Raw genomic sequence first — 22,419 nt, forward strand, 5'->3', positions numbered from 1 at the left:
ATTTTTTTATTCCTTATTTTAAGAATTTGTAAGCTGTTTAGTATTAACTATCTAAGCAATGAACAAGAGTATACAAAAATACATAAAATATAATCAATAATGAAGCAGAATGACAAAACATAATAAAAATCCATCATAGATGTTATCAGCTGCAAACTAAAACAATAATTCAGCTTGGAAAGGGCCAAGTGGGGAGAAAAAAAGATAAATTCCATAATTCTGGTGACACCATACTGAACACATGGCACTGCCAGGAAGGCCTCACCAGCTGAGTGCAGAGACAAGTACCCTGGTTTTTATACAGAGATGCTGCAAGGATTTATTTTTATTTCCTTTGAGTTCTGAGGTTGCTCATCATGTACAGAGCACCTGAAAACAAGTACGTAAGCAAAATTTTTGGAAAATTGCCACTCAGAGCAGGGTGTGGTGAAAGTTGATATCTTTAATGTGCACTGCCAAAAGGCTAGGGTGTGACCTGGAACAGAAGGTGAGGGGAGACAGAAACCCTTGTTAATTTGTTGAACAAATCTTTATGAGGAAGGGGTTTAACCTTAAAGTGCTGCATCATGTTGATGTGGAATATAATACTCCCTGAAACATTTTCATGAGCCAAAGGCAGAATTTACAGCAAGGAAGCATTAAAGGTATAAAAACAATAATGATGGCTTGTCATCTTTTATATAATACAATTAAGCAATACTTCATTAGGACTAACATGGGGATGTTTTCTGGCAGATCTTCATAGAAATAGGTTAACCTAACTGTGCCTTGGTGCCGTCAGTTGATACCAAAAGCTACCCATATAGACTCCAGCAGTAGAGAAATCTGCAGTCATTTACACGGACTTGCAGCAAAGGGCACCTGGTGGCTTTGGATCTCTGTGTGTTTATGTGGATCTGCCCCCATAATAACTGAGGGGGTGAGATATAAAGTGCAAAAGGCTAACATTGGCACAGAGTGCTATTCACGCCCCTCCTTCAGCCCCCTCAAGGTGATTTTCTTCAGACTTGAATAATTTCCTGTATTCTTAGCTGGGGGGGGGGGGGAGAGACCTTGGACAGTAGACGGAAGGCGAGGTAAAAGTGGCATAAGTAGAGAAAGCTTAGCACCTCAATCTTTGTGTTCCTTTTGTGGTTTCGATTCCATACCTGCCCATTGTTTTACATATAATTGAGGCAGGTTGTCATTTAAAGCCGTGTATCTTCTGTCATCAAGTGTAGTTGGGCCCTGAACTTTGTCATTAGTAAGATAACACGTGATACAGAGCAGGATTGTTAATTACCTCTTCCCTGTGGTAAAGGAGTTGGGTGTATGTGTGCCTGAGACGCAAATCAGACCGAGACTTCTCTTTAAATTACAACACCTAAACAGACCCTGAAGTGTTTCCAAAAGTGGCTAATACTGCCTTTGAATATAGGCATGAGATCTTCATTCCAGGTCCTATTTATGCCTGTGTAATGTGTTTACTGAAAAAGATACCATTCTTTTGTTCAACCTTAAGCAATTGCATTCTGCTGAGTCAGTCAGTGTTTACTTGAGTGATTTGTAATAGATTTGTATATCTGATATTACTAACATTTTTACTTTGTGTTTTGATATCCTGCCTGGTAGCTGATCTTTCCTTAACGAGGAGATGTAATTTCAGAAGTATATAGCTTATTCTTCCTATATGCATACACACAGAGAGATAGCTAAAGAGAGAGATGCCTAAAGACCCTTCACAGACCACCTGTAGCTCTGTGTTACGCAAATCCCACTTTGTGTTATATACATACACTGAAGGTTAAATATTAAACAAAGGTCATTTTGATGATGAGTAGGATTTGTTAAACATTCAGCAAAATGATTGCACAGGTTTAACTTTGTGACCATGCCCTCTATAAGCTTTCTGCTTGAAATGGAATGCAGGTCATTACTTGTGAGTTGATCTACTGGCCAGTAGGCAACCTAGCCTATTGTTTAAATCTGGAAACCTTTAAGTCAGTTTTACTCCTAAAAGAAATGACATAGGAATAAATTAAGGGAAAACTCTTCCTGCTGTGTATTTTTTTCTCCTTCCCATTTTGTTTTCCTGAGCTGTTTTCAGTTGCTGTTGAAAGCTCATTGAGAATGGGCTTAGATGGGCCTCTTCAGGCAGAGATGATTACTTCGTTACTGCTGAGGCCTGTTGGCATGAAACCTCAAAGGCCCTGCCATTAGCTGTCTGAGATTACATATTGTGATAAGATGGAACTGGCAATATGACTGAGAGAGTATTGGACTGAAACCTGGGAGACTGGGGTTGTAACCACCACTCAGCCTTGAAGCTCACTGCGTGACCTTGATCCAGTCACTGCCTCTCAGCCTATCCTGCCACATAGTGAGACAACACATGTGCACCTTGAGTTCCATGGAAGAGAGATGAGATATGAACGTAATAAAACGTGTGAATGAATGGCATTGTCTCCAGATCAAAAAGGACATGTGGGAATGAGCATTGATTTGCTGGATCAAATTAAGGACCAACTGATTCACAATGCCCCTCCCCCCAGTTGCAGCCAGCAGCTCACAGTCCTAAGGCTTCACATGCCCCTAATGGATGGATAATAATTTCTCATTATAGCATATATCAAGACTATTCAATGCAGGCATTGCTAAGTATGTTATATTCTTGTTCTGGCTGTCCCTTATATCTGCTCCAATACAACTTATGCCTTTCCCTATTCCAAGCCTTTCATTGTGGCTGGAAAAGTGTGGTCTCCCTTAGGCATCCAGATTAATGTGTGGTCCTTTCCACTGTAGCAGATTTAATGAATGTTGTTTCCCAGGAAATGTGTGAATTGTTTTGCAACCTTAGGTTTATATCTGATTGGATTTGGAAAACTTTATCTTTTTATCACTTGAAATAATTCTGTACAAATCCTGTGCTGTGAACTGAGCAGATTTAGGGAGTGTATGCATAGCAAATAAGAAATAATGTGTTAATCAAAATTCCTCTTAAGAAAACAGAGTTAACTTCCTATATTTAACAGCTGGCATGAAAGAATTTTATACTGTGCACTAAACATCCACAGGCTGATACCATTAAGTGATACTACAGACTTAAACAGCTGCTCTTTCTCCTTTTCTTAGTACCTCTGTTTAATAGTGTGTGTTCATATGTAATTGAAAAACCTATTCTGAAAGCTGAGAAATTTTCGTATGTGACCTTCCTTTGTTTATGTCTTGTTCTAATCGTTTTGTAAAAACAGGTATGTTTTCTGATTTCAGAACAAAGCTGAACTATAATCCACCAAAGGATGATGGCTCAACATATAAAATTGAACTTGAAGGGATATCTGTTGATATTATGAAAGAGATTTTGGACTACATCTTCAGTGGTCAGGTTTGTGTTTCCAAGGTTATTCCTACATATCTCTGTATTTCAGTTCTAGTCATAATCTACACCTTCAAAAAACCCTTTGAATAGAATGGGCAGAAAGTAGATTGAGGCAGGACGTATTATCTGTGTGGCTGGTCAGATCCCAGTCAAAGTAAAAAAAATTCTCATGCAAGTGCAGCTTGAGCTTGAGTTGCTCTAACAGAAAGAGTTCCTTTATATCGCCAGCTTCAGTCCAAGCTTTGGGGTTTGCTGATACCAGTGGGGCTTCCTGTAAACTCCATTCAGCAGATCAGTGCTAATAACAACCCCTGCTTTGGGCAGAGATGATCTGTGCTACAAAGTTCCTAATTGCAGCTGATCCCAAATAACACAGCCAATCCCATGGGGTTTGCTTTCACTGCCAATCAGCCACATTGACAGCAAGCCTCACTTGCAATTAGGAGGACACTTCAAGGCTCCTGGTGATTCCTCTGCATCTGCCTCTCTCCCTGCACCACACCTAATGTCAAATATGGTGGGTGTTGTTTGGGGAAAATAGCCTTGCAGGTCAAATTGTTAACCAAATCATCAGGCCTAATTTGGTCCACAGGCCAGAGGTTCCATACTCCTGAAGTAGACTTGTAGTGGATTACAGACCAGTTTCCCATGGACCATCTCATCCCTGTTGCTTGCTGAGATTCTTGCAAAGTTTGCTAAATGAGGTGGAAGCTGGTCTGATCCTTACGTTATTTATCAAGAGGGCACATTGCTTTGTTTTAACAGTTGAGAGCATGTGAACATGATCTTACATACAGTAAAAGCACAAGAAGACTGCTGGATGAGACCACGGGTCCAACTAGTGTAACATCTAGTGGCTAGCTAGAAGCTTTTAGGAAGTCCAAATCCTGGGTGTGAATGCAAATGCCTTCTCATGTTTCTTCCCCCGTGACTAGTATGCAAAAGTATACCACCTATCAACCTGCAGGTTTCGTTCAGGTGTCATGGCTAGTGTCTTTTGACAGACATATCCTCCACGAACATTTCTGAGCCCTGTCTTAAAGCCATGTAAGCAAGTGGCTCTCACCACATATTGCAGCAAGCAAATTCCAGTATTATACTGAAATCATCCTACCTCTGACTCCAGGAGTCACTTTATATCACAGATGATCAATGTGTAAATGTGTGACAAGTGACACAGGCAGTATACTGGAGGTGGAGGAAAGAAGGCGCATGGCATAAGTACGGCATACACTTCTACTTCCCTCTCCAGTGCTGTGCTGTTACCTTCTCACTAAAGTAGAGGCAAAACTCCACCAAGCTATGAAGGGGGAAGACAGTTAGTTGCAGTAACGGACACTAGTGCGGCACTTTCATACTTGAAACTGAACTAGTTGTAATTTCCTCTCCTCCAAAATAAACCTTTTGCAGATCAAGCTAAGTGAAGACACCATCCAGGACGTTGTGCAGGCTGCTGATTTATTGTTGCTTACAGACCTGAAAACTCTGTGCTGTGAGTTTCTGGAAGGTTGCATTGCTGCAGAGAACTGTATTGGAATCCGGGACTTTGCACTACACTATTGTCTGCGTCATGTTCATTATCTTGCCTCCGAATATCTGGAAACACACTTCCGGGATGTTAGCAGTACGGAGGAGTTTCTGGAACTGAGTCCTCAGAAAGCAAAAGAAGTGCTGTCCTTGGAAAAGCTGAATGTTGGGAATGAAAGACATGTTTTTGAAGCAGTTATTAGATGGATCTCCCATGACCCTGAGTTAAGAAAGGTACAGAATTTGAAGTTACATAATGCTGCTTCAGAAAAAATAATCAGCAGTTCATTGTACTTGGGTGCATTGTACTTGGGTGCGTCAAATTGCAATGCATTGTGGGATTTGGGTCCATATTGTAGACTATTGATGTTACCAGCATCATTCTGTCTGTACCCAGACATTCTGCACTAAGAAAAGCTGAATTCTGCAGCATATATAGAATAATCTGGCCAAAGAACATTGCATGTTTTGTTTACATTAATTTCCTTAATTCATTCTACATTTTACTAATTTGTATAATTCTAGCAATGCATAGTCATAGAGAGGAGCAAGTTGCTGCATAGTGGACTCCTGTCCTGCCCCAACTATTCAGCTGCCCCTTGAGATTCTGAGATGTAGGAAGGTATTCTTCACTCACTTTCTAGCCTATTTTCTCAGCCATAAGGACTATGAACTTGTTTTAAAATGAAAAATTAGATTAAAGGAAGCTGATTTGTGCACCTAGTGCCATATTATGTGCTTCTGCAGAATTGCAAAATAGAGACAGCCCTCCATATTACCAAAATAATGCATATGCTGTAGCATTTTTCGTGTCAGTGCTTCCTCTTCCAAGTCAGTATATCCTGGTATTGTATAAGCAGGAATTCTGAGAAATAAGCTTTCCATAAAGCCATATGCTCCTGTGACTGTTTTATGATTCAGCTTGTTTGTTTGCCTGAAATATCTTTCTGCCTCTTCAGGTTCACATGAAGGATGTAATGTCAGCTGTGTGGGTATCTGGGCTAGATGCTACCTACTTGCGTGAGCAAATGATGAATGACCCACTGGTACGGGAGATTGTCAAAGAATGTAGCAACATTCCACTCACTCCGCCACAGCAGGGGGAGGCAATGCTAGCATCTTTTAAACCCAGAGGATACTCAGAGTGCATTGTCACTGTTGGTGGTGAAGAAAGAGTGTAAGTGGCTCAGGCATGCTATTTCAGATCTCAGAAGTGAATGGGGGTTGGAGAGGGATGATACTCGAGTAAGTGTCCTAGTGTTGGTTATATTTGAGATTAAGCTGCAAAACTACATTGTGCTTTATTTTTTCTTGTATGCCTTATAACTATGGGTTGTATCCAAAGATGCACTTCCATTTGTGGGAGGTTTCTTCTGTTCACCAAAAGGGCAGTTTTGCGTTTGGACCAAGGTGCTGCACAGGGAAAATAAATAAACCAATTCCAGATATTTTCTTCTGTTGTGCCACCTCTTGCACAAGTGGAAGCATGAAAACTACTCTAAAGCCTACCTCCTACAGTGCCATGTGCACTCTTACGCAAGTTAATGTGCAAATGTTTGTACAACAGGGCTAGCAGCTATTATCCTTCTGCCCACTGTTCCTTGAATCCTGCCCATTAGCAGTGTTACCAGTGCAAGGAAACAGGCATTTTTCTTCTGAAGCAAAGGTTTATGTGCCTTTGACATGCATACTACACATACTACCATTTAATTGTTTATAACATTCATTCAACATGAGGAACTTGTAAACTGGCCAAAGACAGAGGTATGTGAGCTGAAAAACATGGAAGGTGACCGACTTATTCAGAGTTCATTTATTTGTACAAATTATTGTCTAAGTCACCAGTGTGTGAAGCCCTGTGGAAAACCACCTCCTCCAAACACCAAGAGGGAACAAATCATGTTTTATTTCTATAGGAATACTGCATAACCCATATCTCACCATGCTGGAGTACCAGATAACCTTGCAAGCATGTCTACAAAAACTGCCTGCTCACTGTACTTGTATGTACAGTAGCCTAAAAGAGAGAAGGGAAATGTGCAGCTTCTGTGACTTGTTGCTTAGAGGCATTTGTCACTCAACACAAGTGACTAGACAAGTGGCTCTCTACAAGCCTGGTCTAAACACACGTGCTTGGCAGAATAGAAATGCCAGGCCATAACATCTAGCTCAATATTGTCTGACAGTGGTTCTCCAGGGTTTCTGACTGTGGACATTCCCAGCCAGGCCTGGAAGTGCAACATCTGCGTGCAACCTATGTGCTTTACCACTGAGCTCTAGAGCCTTTCTCCTGACTTGCCTGACCTATTGTGCCACCCTCCTGCCACACACACAAAAAGGATTTAAGTCTCAAACAAAAGTCAGTATAAAGCATACAAACAGAATGGATGCTTCTACACTGAAGTAGAAACCCCATCACCTCTGCATTGTTGGGTTCTAATCAAGATTTGCTGTCTGGGCAAGGTTGCTGAGCTAATTTATACTTTTTCTCCTGTTCAGATCCCGGAAACCATCAGCAGTAATGAGGTGTATGTGCCCTCTTTATGATCCTAACAGACAGCTATGGATAGAACTGGCTCCTTTAAGTACACCTAGGATAAATCATGGTGTGCTTTCAGCAGGTAGGAAAGTTATTTGTTTCTTTAGTAGGAGAATACAAGGCTAAATCTGTTAACTCAGGGGTCAGCAAACTTTTTCAGCAGGGGGCCGATCCACTGTCCCTCAGATCTTGTGGGGGGCCAGACTATATTTTTTGGGAGGAAATGAACAAATTCCTATTCCTCACAAATAACCCAGAGATGCATTTTAAATAAAAGTACACATTCTACTCATGTAAAAACACACTGATTCCTGAACCATCCGCAGGCTGGATTTAGAAGGCGACTGGGCCGGATCTGGCCCCCGGGCCTTAGTTTGCCTACCGATGTGTTAACTGTTTTCAAAGCCAATATTGTTTGTTTGTTTGTTTGTTTGTTTTGCTTCTTTGATCACAGCCATGCAGAATATTAACCTGTGAAATACTCAAAAAGGTTTTCAAGTATTTTGGAGGACAACCAAAGGGTGAAGACTCAGAGTCAAGATTGGCGACATATTTGGTAGATCCTACATCTATCATTTGTCCCCCCCTGCCCCCAAAGCTCAGGGAACTTTCCATGAGAGACAAAGTGTCACCACCAAAATATAACATTGGCAAAACAACAACCACAACATATGTGTATCAGCTTCTTTGGAACTTCCTCATATAGTATATACTGTATACAAATAAAATAAAATTCGACAAACTTGGCAATAGGAAAACTACACTCATTCCAGACTTTCTGTGTTGCATCACATATTCAAGCATCAATAGATTTTGTAAGAAAGAATTTAATCAGTTTAAAATTGGTATCAAAACCCATGGCTTTGAAGTATTCTTATAAGCTTTGAAATGCTGTTCAGTATCTAGTAGAAACTTCTTAAACATGTTCTTACAAGAACGTCCTGCTTTAAAACAACTGGAATCTTGCTCTGTGTTATCTCCTAAATGAAAGAATAAAACTGTTCCCAGTATAACATTTTTATTTTTATATGTTCATTGGAATATAATTGCCACAAACTAGTGTTCTAGAATAAATAAAACATCAAGCCGTCTTTCACCTGTTGCAATACATATATTATAAGGTATAAAAACTAAGCAGCAAAAAGAAAGAAATATCAACACTGATTTGGACCTGTAACTGCCCTCATTCTGGATACCTGATAAAAGATCATGATGGTCATTTGTGATTATGGCTTCCTGGAACCTCCATGTTCCAAGGCAGTAGGAATACTCATTGGTGGGAATCAACCACGGAAGAGGGCTTTGGCCTTCCATGTCCTGCTTGTCGGCATCTGTGTGTGATAGACCTCTGGTCTGATCCAGCTAGGCTCCTAGTTCTCATTAATACCAGCTAGATGTGCCACCAGTGCAACTTGCATTTCCAAATCATTTTGTGGTCTGTTTTTCAGAAGGGTTCCTGTTTGTACTTGGAGGTCAGGATGAAGATAAAGTCACTTTAAGCTCTGGAGAAAAGTATGATCCAGATACCAATTCATGGAGTTCTTTACCACCAATGAATGAGGCAAGTCTGCCTTTTTATTAGCCGTCGCCCCCACCCACCCCAATTTCTGCAGTTTTGTTCTGATCAGATCTTTGGATATCCATTTATGTTGGTTAACAAAAGCTAGGATAGTTATTTCTGTTAAATTCTTCAGTTTCTTTTGTAAGTGAATTTAATAAATGCTACTCTACTTCTTTCCAATAGGCACGGCACAACTTTGGCTTGGTAGAGATTGATGGAGTGCTATATGTTCTGGGAGGCGAGGATGGAGAACGGGAACTCATGTCTATGGAGTCCTATGACATTTATAATAGGACTTGGACGAAGCAACCGGACTTGACAATGATTAGGAAGGTAGGAACTAAGCAAAAACAGGATGCTATTTTTCAAACTGTTTCTAAACTGCTGCATTTGGTTTAATGTTGCTTGACTTCTGAGCTGCTCATTTCTACACTTCTTTCTCGTGTTCCTAAGTTCAGAAAGGTGGCTAAATCTCAAGCTGATACAGAGCAAGGTTGAATTCCAGAAGAGCAATCTTGAGCCAGATAATGGCTCAAAACACTTACCTCATCAACTGTTGTATTTTCTGTTTAAATTGCATTAGGAACGGTAAACTTATTATCTGTTGGTTAATGTGTGAGAGAACTCCTCCCCCCCCCTGAAGTATTTTGATTTTAAAGGGCCCATGCTTCACTTTATTTGTTTTCTTATTATTATTACTGTCTGACATATACATTAACCAGATGACAAACGGTGCATGATAGCTTTGGATTTTGCTTTTTTAAGATTGGTTGCTATGCGGCTATGAAAAAGAAGATCTATGCAATGGGCGGGGGTTCGTATGGCAAGCTTTTTGAGTCCGTTGAATGTTACGACCCAAGGATCCAGCAGTGGACAGCTATCTGTCCGCTAAAAGAGAGGAGGTTAGTAAATTACTAGTAACACGTATCATTTCCTTAATCCTGCATACCATCCAGTGCTCCACAGGTGAAAATAGAGGCACATATATGTGTTTATAAACCACCCTTAGTTCTTGCAGCAAGGATTGTTTCCTGAGATGCTACATCTCCCCAATTGCTGAAGGCTCCTTCTCTTTACATGATCTACATAACCGACCACAGTATTGTTGTTGATGTTGTTATTGTTGTTATTAATTTAAATTTAAATGCTGTCCTTCATCAAAAGACTATAGGGTAGTTTACAACATAGAATGCAAATGAAAGTACATAACATGATAGCTATACATTGTGAAAATCAAAACAATTATATAAATTATTATAATAAGAAATATGTAATAAAATACAGATTCTCATAACAGCAACATCATAAGAACTAATGGATTTCAGAGTGTAAGCTGCAACTCAAAACACTGTCTATTGATAGGCAGTTATGGTTGCAGATTTTGTCTGTGGGATGTTGTCTTTAGTTTGTGCAGTTGATTGTTCCCTTTTTGGAAAACTGAATTGCATTTTTGTAAATAATTCTTAGTGTTTAAGTTGCTGCTACCAAGGGAGGAACTTGTTAGGTCTCAGGAGTTATGGTAGGTTTCAGTGGATATGAGATTCATAGACAGATGAACAATGGGGATGGCAAGGCAGCTTAGAAACAAATAGTTATACTTTTCTAAACAATCAATAAACTTATAAGATTAAAATAATGGTGACGAGCAAGTGTGAAAGGCTTGTCAGCTCAGGTAGCTGATGTTGTGGCTTTTACATGTGTGTGATACTGAGATCATACTGTCCTCTTTGGTTTTCATGCCTTCACCTATACAGCATGTATTACAGTGGTACCTTGGGTTACGAACTTAATTCGTTCCGGAGGTCCGTTCTTAACCTGAAACCGTTCTTAAACTGAGGTGCGTTTTCGCTAGTGGGGCCTCCCGTTGCCGCCGCCGTGCAATTTCCGTTCTCAACATGGCGCAAAGTTTGTAACCCGAAGTACTACTTCCGGGTTAGCGAAGTTTGTAACCTGAGGTGTTTGTAACCTGAGGTACCACTGTATTTTCCTTGTCTTCATGTTGCTTTTATTTTACGAGTGACGGTGTCTCTCTTTTTTATAGCATATATCTCATTACATTAGGCCATAGTTTGTTTGTTTTAAATCACTCCAAATGTTAGTAGCTCTGTCAAATTCTGCTTAATGTCAAGAGAGCAGGAATTCTGAGGTAACCTGGGCACCCAAGATTCCTCTTACATCTTTTTTTTTTTTAAGGTTTGGGGCTGTGGCCTGTGGAGTTGCTTCAGAACTCTATGTCTTTGGTGGAGTGAGAAGTCGTGATGACAATCAATCCAGTGAGATGGTGACGTGTAAATCAGAATTCTATCACGATGAATTTAAAAGGTAACAACTGCTAAGATAGCTCACTAACATGATTTTACAGACTCTAAAATAGCTGTTGACCTTTTTATCACTTACAGTTTAATTGAATAGTTGTAATGCAACTGCACATGCAGAGGTGGCCTGTAGAGGCTGTCTTTTTCTGAGTCTAGCCCAGCGCAGTGTGCTTTGATTGAGAGTTTGTAGAGGTGCTGCCAGACTGATATATTTTCCAACGCTGAGTGTAACCTGATATTATTTAGCTTGAAATTCCAGCCAGGGACCGTCTGCATGCAGTACATGGGCTCCATTGCTGAGTTATGGTCTCTCCCCTTTGGGGAAAAAAATAAAATATATGCCCTGTTGTATGAGTAAATCTAACCCCTGGCATTTTTTCCAGATAGAATAATAGATTTATTTTTATGAAGTATTAGTGTATGCCAGCCTTGTTTGGTTTTTCATTTAAATCTTAACTTGACCTGTAAGCTGCGTCTGCATAGTTTTCATGAGAACTGGTTCAAAGTTCTTGCTTCTGTGGGTTATGCCTGATATAATAAGCAAGACTGAATACTTAACAGTGGTGCCATACTAATTGTGTTAATGTTAATCTTCCTGTTCTGGGAGCGTGTCTGCATTCAATAAATCTTTCTAGACATGTGGTTCCACTTGTTTACATCTGTTGACCAGAAGATGGTGCTATTTTACAAGGATGGACTGTTTTTTCGACCTCTCTCTCTCTCTCTTTTCTCTTGTTATAACTGTGTGCCAGACAACCATTTTTGTGTCCCTGCTTTCTTCCTATACTGGGACTGCAAGCTGCTCTTTTGTTCGTGCACATCTTTAAAGTTACTCAAGCAGCTCTGTGCTCTTAAAAAACATGCCAACAAACTTGCTGGAGTAAATACAGCAGAGGAGGAAGAGTGGCTCAACAGTGAGGATTAGAGACATTGCAAGAAATTAATGAATGCAAATATTTGAACCATCCTATATTTAGATTTTGAGTTGCTGGTCAGCCTAGCACAGCATTGTCTGCTCTGACAGGTGGCATTTCTCAGATGGAGTTGTCATACCACCTGAAATCCTTTCATTTGAAGATGAGATTGCTCCTACGGCCTTCAGAATCCACTGAGTAATGAAGCCTCCCATCATGTAAAGGTTGACGCCTGTTAGATAAGATGCTAGTATTTGCACTAAAAAAATGGAGCACTGACAAGGGCAGGACACAGGAAACGGTGTATGTTTCAGGTACTAATTGTACAAAAGACAGCTTGTATGGACATTTTGACATCCACCTGCTTTATCCACAAAAAGGATTCTGATATGCATTCAAGACCCAACCTAGATGAGTAGGGAGGTAGGCCTCGAGGTGTAACACAACATCAGGTTAGAAATCCTATTCTTAAGATATCCACGGACTTTCATTCATTTTTTTTGCCCGGGGTGAGTAAATTTGTGAGGCAAATATCTTTGGCATGTTTGTCTCTTGGTTGCAAAAAGCCGTCTACAAATTATACTTTAAAGGTTGCCTTTTCTTGCAGGTGGATCTACTTGAATGATCAGAACTTATGCATCCCAGCCAGTTCTTCGTTTGTGTATGGAGCTGTGCCCATAGGGGCTAGTATCTATGTGATTGGGGATCTTGATACAGGTTAGAGTCTAAACAATATATCTTGTGTTTTTTTCTTTTATTGTATGTATTTGTTTCTCAGAGGACATACTGTAAGGCAGAGGTAGCTAATGTGCTCCTCAAGAGTTTTGCTACTTACATTTTTTGAGTACTGATAGTATGAAACTCTTTGGTGATTCCATGTTTAATTCTTTAGTTCTTTTGTAACTTGTTCCACTTGCTTAAAATTAAATCCCACACTTAAAATATATAAGGCAGATTAGGGAAGGGGACTTCATTCATCACCTTTCTATCTGAGTGCCTTTTGGAGAGCAACCATGCTAAGTGTTTCACTTTGATGAACATTGTTGATGTGAAATTATAACTGGGAAAGCAAATTATCTTGTTTTCACTTATTTAAAATAAGTATAACCTAGCTTTCTTTCTTTCTATTCTATCATGCATTTTGTTCTAATAAGCTTGACTTGTTCAACCAAACTGAGGGTAATTCGCTTTTGCCACAGATCCCTGTCTCTTTGAAAAAAAGTAGCCATGTTACTTCACTTCAGCAAAAATGACCGTTCTGTGACATCTTAAAGCCTAAGTAATTTGTTATGGCATGAGCTTTTGTCACTTGCAGTTCACAAAAGACTCATGTGATAAAGTTGACTCTGGTCAATGAAAACTCATTGCACAATAACGCGTATTCTGGGATTTGAAAGCACCATGTACTACTTGAATTGCATTTATCTGCCTTGTTCATTTATCTGTTTTGGCCAAGGCCTTTTTTTGTATATCCAGAGCAGTTAATCTTGCCAAAGGATTAGGATATCGGCATTCTCTCATCAGCTTGGCAAGTGAGTCAACATAGGCTCTAAAAACCATCTGTTGGTCATGTTCAGCCTTTACTCATCCATCCAGTGTTTTCCTCACGTCTTTAAAAACAGTCACTGAAAACTATGACATAAAAGGAAATTTTGAAGCCTTCTGCAGTATCACTGCTAAACCACTTGTCTGGCTTCTTCCCAAAAGACAAGCCCAAATGTCATCTCAAGAGCCAAAGGTGTCCATTAATGCTGCATTTGTTGCATCTTAGCCTTTTAACATTTTGCTATAAAACCTTTTCAGACCTGTGCTATACAAACTTGAATGGGGGGGGGGGTTGTTCTTAGGATTTGAATAGTTTATATGTTGCTAGCTCCTGTTCTTAAATGGTCCATCATTGAAATACCACATTCTGTATTCTCAAATATCATTTTACAACTAACAACTATCTCTTTCTTGGTGTGTTTAGGGCACAGCAAGTAGGGGGGGGATTGGGTAAAAAATGTCAGAAATAAATATATCCTTAATCTGCATATTTGCAATAGAGCCTTCCCATATAATAACAGTGTGAGATGCAAAATGCATTTGTTTTTGAACTTTGTATTGCTTTGCATTTTTTTAAAGTGAGGGAAACCCAGTTCTGCAACAGGTTTCCATTTAAAATTCCACTGATGCTATTGAGTAAATATTTTCCCATATGCTGTTTAAATCCTAAAGCTAAAAATATATTTCCTAATAGGTACCAATTACGATTATGTTCGAGAATTTAAAAGAAGCACCGGAACTTGGCACCATACTAAGCCACTCTTTCCATCGGATCTTCGCCGTACTGGATGTGCAGCTTTGCGTATAGCAAACTGCAAGCTTTTCCGGCTCCAGCTCCAGCAAGGATTGTTCCGCATCCGTGTTCCTTCTCCTTGAGAGAACTTCAGAAAACAGAGGAGATGGGAATAATTTGAGAGGCACTCCACCATAACAATATATCTTTATATAAAGGAGAAACAAACATCTTGCGGCAGAAACTTAAACTGTATGCTCGGCTTTGGTATGGTATCTGTCCTGTTTTTTTAACTGCTTAAATGCTTAAGCCTCAGCATTTGCTTTGGGGCAAGTCATTGTACATTGAGAAACATGGTTGAGGAGGTATCTTAAGTTCAGTTTATCTAAAGATACTAAACCATGCTGTTGAAGCAGTTCCTTTGCTTCAAACCAGGAGGAGTGGATTAAAAAAAATGAAACCTATTGAAATTGGGACGGTGGGGGAATCAGTAAGGGACATTTTCATCAAGGAGAATTGTTACAAATAATTTTGCTGTGTTGACATTAGATGACATTGATAACACAGGAAATCCTGTATGAAAACCGATCTCACTAGTATGCCAAAAGAGACTGTTAACTCTACTGTGGAGAAAGATGGGCAGTTGCACCTTTTACTTCAAGGCCTTCCTGACAATTTAAGGCCTGTGCCTGAAAGGATAGAATTGTACATATGTCACTTTTCCGTGTGTTTTCACTCCTAATAATCTTTTTAAAAACATACCGGTATGTTTAAAATGGACTAAACTGAGCTAAAGATTTCAGTACAGTAGAGAACTGAGAGTGACACAGATTTTTTGTAAATCTTGTGTACGTCAAATGATCTAAAATGGTGTGTCATATGTGGACCAGCACAAAGCCACATGCTGCAGTAACCACCCACTTGAAAAACAGTGAGTGAGGTTGGGTGGGTGGGTGAAGGCTGGGTTTTCCGGAATTGCCATGCTATTACTATCAGCCAGTTTACGCAGCACACAAATCTGATTCTGATTCTTTTTTTCTTTTTTTAAAAAAAGAGAAATACAATAAGGAGTGTTTTTCCAAACAACTTGAAAGTTGCTGCAGGTTTACAGGGCTGAAAACTTTAATACCTATACTAGTGCAAAAAGTGAGGAATGTAAAAGACTGATTTTTAACTTGTGGGGAGGGTGGGAGTGGAACTATTAAACAGTAATACATTTCAGACTTGCTCTGGAGAATTATATTGGGATCAAAAGCTGGTGTACAAATGACCTATTTCTAAGATATAGTCTTACTGAGTACTGTTGAACTTTAGAGTGCAGTTATAGTGAAGTATTTTTTTCTGCGGTTTTTTTTGTAACTTTTTGCTCACAAATAATAATATTTAATTGATAGGAATTTTTTGCTGGTAGAACACTATTTACCTCACTACTGAAACTTTATTTTGTTACTTTGTTAGTGAAACACAATAATTTTAAAAAAGAAGAAATGGAAAAGGGCACAGTCTTGCACTACAACCTTTGCAAACTATATCCTTATAAGATTTAGTGCTTTCCACTTTGGAAAGTTGTAGGACCTCAGTTGTGCCTGTTGCACTGCAGTGTTGCAGGGCCAGATGTTGCTCTTGTTTACGCTACCATAAACCCAGAGGGGTGCCTGTTGTCTTAGAATGTAACACTGAAAGAGAAGTGACAACTAGTACCACACAACAATGCTGTATTAATTCTGTTGGAAGAGACACTCCAGAATCTAGGAAGTTTTGACAAGATTAAGCACATTTTAAGCCTCATTTAGTTCAAGAGAAGAGATTTACCACGCAATTTTGTGCATGTCTACTGTGATATATGTCCCATTAAGTTCAGTAGGTCTTGCTCTTTAGTAACTGTGTTTAAAATTGCAGCCTTAAGCACATGCTCAACATGTCCACTGCATGTTAGGTTGATCATGGCATTCGTTTTTAATAACATAGGTCAATCATGTTACACTTACACAAAGAGTGTATTCTATGCATTTGTGCCATTGGGGATCCAATTCAGAAATTGAAGTATCAGAATTCTGACTCTGCTCAGAGGTTACAATCCATAATAACATTTGGCTTGACTCATGCAAGCAATGGAACCACAACTCTGCCCCACTCTCCAGACAGTGGGAGCTGAGAGATGCTTCCAAGTGCATTCATATAATACTATAAACTATTTTCTCGTCAACTTCAGAAGTTTTGCAGAAAATCCAACAGCTGCAATTCTCGAGTAATCCACCCATTTTTACAGTCTCCCAATTTTCCCTCTCAGCAGCAAGTGGCCAACTTATTCTGTAGCAGCTACTTATTCCTTACAGGCAGCTATTCCCCACCCCGTTGTGCTTTGTGCTTTTGTGTTGAGGGATTCTTCACACATTTTCAGGCAGAACAAAGGACGAGTGAGGGATAATCTTGAGTTGCTTATGATCCTATTGGGGTGGCAGCATAGAGAACTGACCAGATAAGTTTCCAACTGAATCCTTACCTGTGTGTTGTCCTCCCTTTGGAGTTAACTGAGATGCACTCCAGTCTAAACATCTGGACCAAAGAAGACCAGTTTATGTACAAAAGAGGGAGACAACTGACAAGAGGGGGAGATGTGTGTATTGTTTGCTTAGCTTGTGAGAAGCTGGCTCATTAGAGGGGATTATGAGTTTCGTTCATGAGTTATGCTCTTTCAGGTGGAGTTTTTGGTGTGTTTGCAGCTCTGCCCTCTTAAAGGTGCTTTCTGCATGTCTGTCCCTTTGGAAGTTAACAACTGGGAAGAGTGCAGGAGTGGCCAAGGAGCCTTTATTTTCCATGGCCCAAGGCTGCCTGTTTCACCAAGTAGCAGGGAACATCCTAATTCAGCCTTCTCCAATCCAGTGCCATCCTCGCAACTGTTTTGATCTACACTCCCATCATCCTTGACTAGTTGCCACAGGCTGATGTTTGAAAGTTTAAAAAACTGGAGGGCATCAGGTTGGAGAGGGTTGCTAATTGTTCGGAGAGGCTGTCCTTGCCCTGGCCGTGTTTATAATAGTGAAATTCTAGTGTACCTTACTAAGGAACAAAATTCCATACGGTGAATCTAATGATGTTGTGAGGAGCAATCTTATTTTGATTTTGCTAACATTTCAGAGAGTGTTGGTTTTCTTTTAAAAATAAAAAATAAATGCAAGGATCTTGTTGAAAGAGAAACAGAAAACATAATTTATAATGTATTCCTAAGGAGGATATCTTAGTCTTCTTGCTTGTGAGCTGCTGCACAGGAAATAGTTAGGGTGAGATGCTGCTACTGCTATGTATTGCATTGTTAAAGCACACTTAATTGCAGAATACAGTCACTCAAACCCAGCGTTGACAAAAAGCTGTTGGGTACATGTAGTTGAACAGAGGGGCAGCGTCTGATTGGGAAGTGACTAGTAATGAGTTGCATACACGGGTACTATATTGACAGTCACTGCAGAGCAATTAAGTCAGTGCAATTTTAGGTACCTAATACTTGGTTTTGAGCTTTTCTAGAAGAACTTGCAGCTGATGAGATAGTACGGTAGGACTAACTGGTCTCATTTGCCAGCCTTGGGATCCTACAGTTAGCTACACAAGGAAAAGCTTCTCTGTCTACCATCATGGCCATGTCTGTAGAACCATTTTGCCAACTTGGATCTTGGAGCCAAACTAGATGTTGTGACAGCAGACCTGTGTGTTGGAATTGGATTGCTACCTCATAAAGCAGTGTTGTAGCAGCGACTTAAAGCTGGTGGGAGTGAGGGCGGGAAGTAACCTGCCCCCACCTTTTCTCCCCTGTATCAACGGTCTCTCTCTCTCTTTCTCTCTGTCTCTGTATTTCTCCTAGGGAGAAGCAATTTCAAGGAAAAAAGCATTGAAAAAGGGGTCAGTTTTCTACTTGTGGCACTACCATTTCTAGTTTTGGTCCCTTTAAGACTAGGCTGCAGATTCTGTTTATTCCACTGGACCCTGCACAGAACAATATCCAATCCTTGGTTTTGAGTTTAGCATATGTTGCTACACTACTTATGATGGCTTGATCTGTGGCTTTGGTTGCATAGCAACTATTTACGCTTCATTTTGATTGTAAAGTAAGCCTTAGTTAGCATCGTGCAATAGGTGTGCTTCTGGATGTAAATCAAAACTACTTGTTTATCTTATGCTTTATGTTCAGTTTGGAAAGAGCAATCAAAGCCTGTTGAAAATCTGATTGGAATCACCTCTGAGATCCTGGTTTAAAATACAGTTATAATCAATTTTATCTTCACAATTTTAAAAGTTAAGAGTGGAGAGAATATGAGCCACATTCTGCAAAGAATGGGATGTATATCAGAATCCTTAAAGAGACAGCTAGTAGTACAAATAGGAATATTTATTTATTTGTTACCGTTTCTGTCTTCGATACTTTTGTCAATATAAAGCTTCTGAAAGCATGGAGCCTACATTTGTTGCACATAATGCAGTATGCAATAACGAAAATAAGTGCCAAGAGTTCTCTTTCTACGCAGGTATTGTGGATCTCATCCGTTAGAGCACAGGGATGTTTAAGACCTTGAGCTGCAAAAAGAATGGCAGAATTCTTTAGTAAAGAAACTTTGCACATCTAAGAACTGTTCAGATCAAAGTTCTGCAGGGTCTTATTTATACTCAAAAACTGCTTCAGAAAACATCGCTGCCTGTAGGGCATATGGGCACTCTACTGCCCCATTGGTGTTCTAGTGCCATGCATTTAAATAGTAAATGGCAGCTGACCATTTTTATTTTTAACTTCATATAAATATTTAAAAGTGTGAACTTGATCCATTCCCTGTGGGTGTATTTGGACTCATGGGAAGGCATCATCATAGGTCTCACTGCAGCCTGCTTCTCTCCATCTCCTTTCCATCTGCTCTGCAGCATGCCAGCAATTGCTCTTAATGAGAGCCTGTTACTCAAAATGAGTATTTCATGGCCAGGGCCCTTAGAAGAAGAGAGACGTGGCTGGATGTGTATGTGAGAGCTGCATACAGGACTCTCATTGCAAGTTATGGCTGAGAGCAGCAGTCCACATACCCCAAGGAAGAGGGAAAAAGAAGAGAGTCCTTTGTTGATCCCCGTGTCAGTCCCCTCCTGAATCTGCAGCTCTTTCCACTGGGCAACAGATCATGTCCAGTGCAATTTATTTTAACTGATTTTGCTAACAGAAGGAAAGTTGCACATCTCAGGTTCTGTAACCCTAAATGTGAGTTACCATAAAGGGGCAAGAAGTACTGATCAACTGTAAGATTTATGGACCTCATGATGAGTATACATCATTGTGCTTCTCTCCTAGCCTGATTGTTAGACATTAAAAATGCTTCCGAAGCGTTCTGGCATATTTGGAGATGGGGTCGTGTCTTGTTTTTATTTATTTTATTTATTTATTGGCCTTGGTTTTTCCACTGCAATATAAGTAGGAGCATAAATGAGGAACTGAAAAGAACTGCAATTTGTTCTTAATCCTAAATTAGCCTGTTATTAACTTGTTAACATTATGAAATTGTCAACATTTAAAATAGTTTTGAGGTATTTTTTCTTCTAAAGAAGCCTCAAGCGTAAACAGGAAGGTAGGATTTTTAACTGTTACTTAACTTATTTTATCAAGTGCTCGATATCCAACTGTAAGGGACAGGTATAAAAGTACCAGATGGATCTGTTGTCTGGTTGCTTAAATTACAAATGTTTTACTGGCTGTGGGTGCAGTTCCAGAGTCATTAAAGTCGGTCTTCTGTTTGACCATCAACTTGATATGCGTAGGATTTTAATGTTGTGGTCTTTGCCTTTTTATTGTAAAATCATACTGACTGATTTCAAAGTCTTGGTTGGTTTTGAAAGTTTAACTAGGAATGAAAGTGTAGCTGTCCCTTCTGAGTCCATACCTAACGTACACTAGATGCTTCAAATAAAACATTCCTCATGCTCTTTGTTAGAATTCACCATTTTAATACTGCTTTGGCTGATGTAACGATTTAGTGTGTTTGAATCAACTAGGGCAAACTAGGCAATGGCAGTTATTGGCATTTAACGCTGCAATCCCATACGCCCTTACCGGGGAGTAAGCCCCGTTGAACACTGTGGGGCTTACACCTGAGTTGACATGCACAGAATTGCACTGTAAGTATTCTTGCTGGATAGTTAATGTGTTAAGTGGGTATTTCTCTATAGGCGGCCTGTGGGTTCTCTTTAATACTCTTAGTAACACAAAAAGGAACAGTTACTTAGCTTAACAGGAAGAAGATTGCGGAGTGGCATTTTTTCTTCTGTTATTTCTTTAGAAGCTAGCAGAAGGCCCATCATTATAGTGGTGGTGTGTGTGTGTGAAAGTAGGCTTTGCATATTCCAAAGGGTGCAGAGCACATAGATGTTGAATCCTGCCAGGAATACAGTGTGCAGGACACCCAGAAGAGAGGTTTTGGTGTTACTGTGCCATTATCCCCATTGTGAAGAGGCTGATCCTCTTCTACTTCTCTGTTCCAGCTGCCATCCAGACCCTCTGAGTCTCCATCACTTACCAACCCCTCTGCAAAAAAAGGGGAGAGGGCAAAATCCCTTCCATTTCCATTAACCCAGTTGTGTTATATCTAGTTTGTTAATCACCTGAGACTAAAAAGTGGTTGGATATAACTCAATAAGCTGAAAAGCTATAGTTAGCTGTACAGTGTAAAAATGAAATTCAGCATTCTGCTCCATATCCTGTTTTGACTTCAACTGCACTGAAGTAAAAATTACAAGAGTGTTATGTCATAGCTTGAATTTTTACTATTAACTATAGCAAAATAAAACAACCAACAGGCTAAAGCAGGAATTTCCAGCCTTTGCTTCTCAGGAAAAGCAGAACGATTGCTTAACATGTGTGCAAAGATTGCTTACCCTGTGTGGTCCAATCAGTTGTGTTTTTGTTCTGCTTCATACCAAGAGCCTTGTTCTATTCTTTAAAGGTGCTATTTTGACATAACTACTGAATTCTTTAACACTGTGCTTGAAAAAATCGAATTGATCCTTTACTTGAATGTTAGCTATCAATTGATGGTGAGCGGTTGCTCCTTTGTTCTTTCTTAGTTGAGGTCAGGGAAATTGTCCATATTTAAGGTACAACTTTTCTCTGTGAACAGCCTGTATACTGTCCGTACTTACACCCTTCATGAAATAAAATAACTGCCCTTCACTGAACAATAGGCTTTTTTATCTAAGTATTGCTGTAAAATGTTGAAGTGTTCAATTTACATGGGGACTCTTTCCTCATGTATCTCATTCCTGTGAAATAGTTTTCTTGAGTTGCATCCAGTTCCCAGGAGGTGTCAGATAAGTACGAAACATTTACCTGATTGATTCTTTTTTTAAAAGGTTACTTTGAATGCACTGTACCTTCCTCTTGTAGGCTTTTGAGAAGTCCTATACCATTTCACTAACTATTAATCATGGAAAGTTAAGCTGCCCATCCCCAAATACAGTGAAGGTAGGATAGTAAAGAGAGTCAAGTTTTCTGAACTTAATCAATGGAGGAAGGAACATGCCCAGAGCAGTTTCAGGCAGGTTGATTTTTGGTGGCAAAATTATTCCCCACCTGCTTCCCCCTGTTTGTGTAATGGCCCCACTCTGGATTGAAGCCAACTGTGGCTGCTGTTCTTAAAAGGGAGAAAGGGCAGGCCAACAATGACTTGTCTCTTTTGGAGGAAGTTGAGTAGAAGTTGTGCCTGTTATGCCTAGTTGAGGAAGAGGGAGGCTTTTGTAGAGGTAAGATAAAAGCAGGCAGCAATACTTTAGGTTCCCTTCCCAATTTTGGTGACAGTGGAGAAATATGAATATAATCTTCCATGCCATTTATGATCTCCCTGGGTAGGCTTGGTGTGGGGAAAACCTTTCAGTCATTCATTATTATTTTTAACCAGATGTTATAACC

The 22,419-nt window shown here is 39.8% G+C and overlaps 1 protein-coding gene across 2 annotated transcripts in view; it reads left to right on the top strand.

The window, feature by feature from the left end:
• Window positions 1-15,980, top strand: part of GAN (gigaxonin) — a 29,341-nt gene extending 13,361 nt beyond the window's left edge. For both annotated transcript variants that reach the window (XM_083452624.1, XM_083452625.1), the window contains exons 2-11: window positions 3,250-3,364; window positions 4,769-5,119; window positions 5,845-6,062; window positions 7,385-7,506; window positions 8,873-8,985; window positions 9,169-9,318; window positions 9,751-9,887; window positions 11,179-11,307; window positions 12,822-12,931; window positions 14,454-15,980. In XM_083452624.1, the coding sequence (XP_083308750.1) occupies window positions 3,250-3,364; window positions 4,769-5,119; window positions 5,845-6,062; window positions 7,385-7,506; window positions 8,873-8,985; window positions 9,169-9,318; window positions 9,751-9,887; window positions 11,179-11,307; window positions 12,822-12,931; window positions 14,454-14,635 (1,627 nt within the window). In that variant the 3' untranslated portion in view covers window positions 14,636-15,980. The remainder of the gene's footprint in view (window positions 1-3,249; window positions 3,365-4,768; window positions 5,120-5,844; window positions 6,063-7,384; window positions 7,507-8,872; window positions 8,986-9,168; window positions 9,319-9,750; window positions 9,888-11,178; window positions 11,308-12,821; window positions 12,932-14,453) is intronic.
• Window positions 15,981-22,419: the final 6,439 nt, after the last annotated feature.

Source organism: Podarcis tiliguerta (genome assembly GCF_965153285.1).
Source record: "Podarcis tiliguerta genome assembly, chromosome: 8".
Taxonomy (NCBI): domain Eukaryota; kingdom Metazoa; phylum Chordata; class Lepidosauria; order Squamata; family Lacertidae; genus Podarcis; species Podarcis tiliguerta.